At 67.6% G+C, this 1,771-nt stretch overlaps 1 protein-coding gene across 1 annotated transcript; it reads right to left on the reverse strand.

The window, feature by feature from the left end:
• Positions 1-689: 689 nt before the first annotated feature.
• EMIHUDRAFT_253335 (hypothetical protein) lies at positions 690-1,172 on the reverse strand (the record flags this gene model as incomplete). Its single annotated transcript, XM_005784908.1, has 1 exon — positions 690-1,172. One exon carries the CDS (start codon positions 1,170-1,172, stop codon positions 690-692), a length of 483 nt encoding a protein of 160 aa, XP_005784965.1.
• Between the last annotated feature and the right edge of the window lie 599 nt (positions 1,173-1,771).

A 1,771-nucleotide genomic window follows, 5' to 3' on the forward strand; every position in this document is an offset into this window, starting at 1 on the left:
AGGTACGCACAGCAGGTGGCGCGGTGCGTTACCGTCCACTCCGCTGGCTCGCAGCTGCCTCTGCGCGTCCTGGGGATGTACCTTTGTCGCGCGCCGAAGGCGACTCGACGCCGCTGAGATCGGAGATCAAGCTCTGACAGGTCGCACGTCGCTCCTTTGACGCCGACGTGACTCACCCGTGCAGATCACATCAGGACACGGTCTCGACGCGCTCGGTACGACGCCTGCGACCCGTCTCGGGTCAGGTGGCACGACGCTCATCGCGCCTACCAGCGCTGCCGTGCAGGTTGCCACGACGAGGTCGAGCACGCTTCTATACGCTCGCCGAGCCTTCCTTTCCATCCCATTTGGCAGCCTGGGAACGGTGGCGGTCAGAGGCAAAGCATACGAGGGGTGGTGGAACCACATGTCACGGCTACTGCCGGCTCGACCCCACGATAGCCTCCGGAGGCTGACTTTGAGGCACAATCATCGGACGACGTCGGCGAGTTGAGTCGCGCTCGCGGTAGCCAGATGACCTCTCATACTAGTATCATCGGCCATGGCCGCAGGAAGCGCGGGGGAGGGCGCTGGGAGCAACACGGAGCTCCGTTGGACGTTTTCAAGATTAGCGTGTCAGAGTGAAATGGAACTAGCCAGAATCGGAGCAGCTACGTGTCTCTCGGCGGGAGCTCAGTGTAGCAAGCCTTCTAGTACTTTGCCTTCCGGCCCTGGCAGTCAAGCTGGACGAGATGTGGACACAGCTGGCGCACGGTCGCCTCGGAGAGGTCGATGGTGCCCACACAGCCATTCATGTTGAGCTGGCGGAGCGCCGCGCCGGAGGTGTGCAGCAGCGGCGTGAGCGACTCGGGCGGGAGCACGCGGCAGCCAAAGAGGTTGAGGGTGTCGAGGCGAGCTGCCGCTGGCGCGCGCATCGCGTGGAGCGCCTTGCACTGCGCCAAGTTGAGCGAGCGAAGGACGGCGCACCGGCCGAGGAAGACCTCGCCGAGCGTGCGGCAGCCCGACGCGTTGAGCGAGGAGAGGAGCGGCGCGCGGACGACGAGGAGGGAGAGCACCGTGCACTGCGAGACGTTGAGGCGCGCGAGGCTGGCGCAGCTCACCTGCAGCACCCCGAGCCGGGACCAGCCGCGCAGAGAAAGCTGCACCAGCGGCGGCAGCCTCTCGAGCCGCATTCGCCGCCGGCTGACCACGTCCACCGTCTCCACGGCTAGCGCCAGGGCCGCCGCCGCCGCCGCGTCGGCCTCCGCCTCCGCCGCAGAAGGCGAAGCCGCCGCCGCCACCTCTGGCGAACCCGTCGCCGCCGCCGCCGCCGCCGCCGCCGCCGCCGCCGCCGCCGCCGCCGCCGCCGCCGCCGCCGCCGCCGCCGCCGCCTCGTTGCCATTTCCCATCAGGGCCGCCGCCGCCGCCGCCGTCGTTCGAGGCGGGGCCGCGCTCACCCCAGCAGCGCGGCGGGCTGGGAGCCGGTCGCCGCACAAACTGCCTTTCACGGGGGGGGGGGGGGGGGGACCTCCCCCCCCCCCCTTCTTTTTCCAGCTTGCCTTTGCCCCCCCTTCTGTTTTCTCTTGGTCCCCCCCCTACTCCTTGCTTTTCTTTTTCTTTTCCCCCCTTTTCCCCCCTTTGGCCCTACTGCGATTTACCTCTTTTTTCGCCCCTACCCCGCCCCCCTATTTCCCCCCTCCGTCCCCCGTTCTGTCTCCCTTTCCCCCACGCCCTTTTCTTACTCCGTTTCCCGCCTTTCTGCTCTCTCTCCCCTCTTTTCTTCTTCTCCCCT

Source organism: Emiliania huxleyi (assembly GCF_000372725.1).
Source record: "Emiliania huxleyi CCMP1516 chromosome Unknown EMIHUscaffold_1666, whole genome shotgun sequence".
Taxonomy (NCBI): domain Eukaryota; phylum Haptophyta; order Isochrysidales; family Noelaerhabdaceae; genus Emiliania; species Emiliania huxleyi.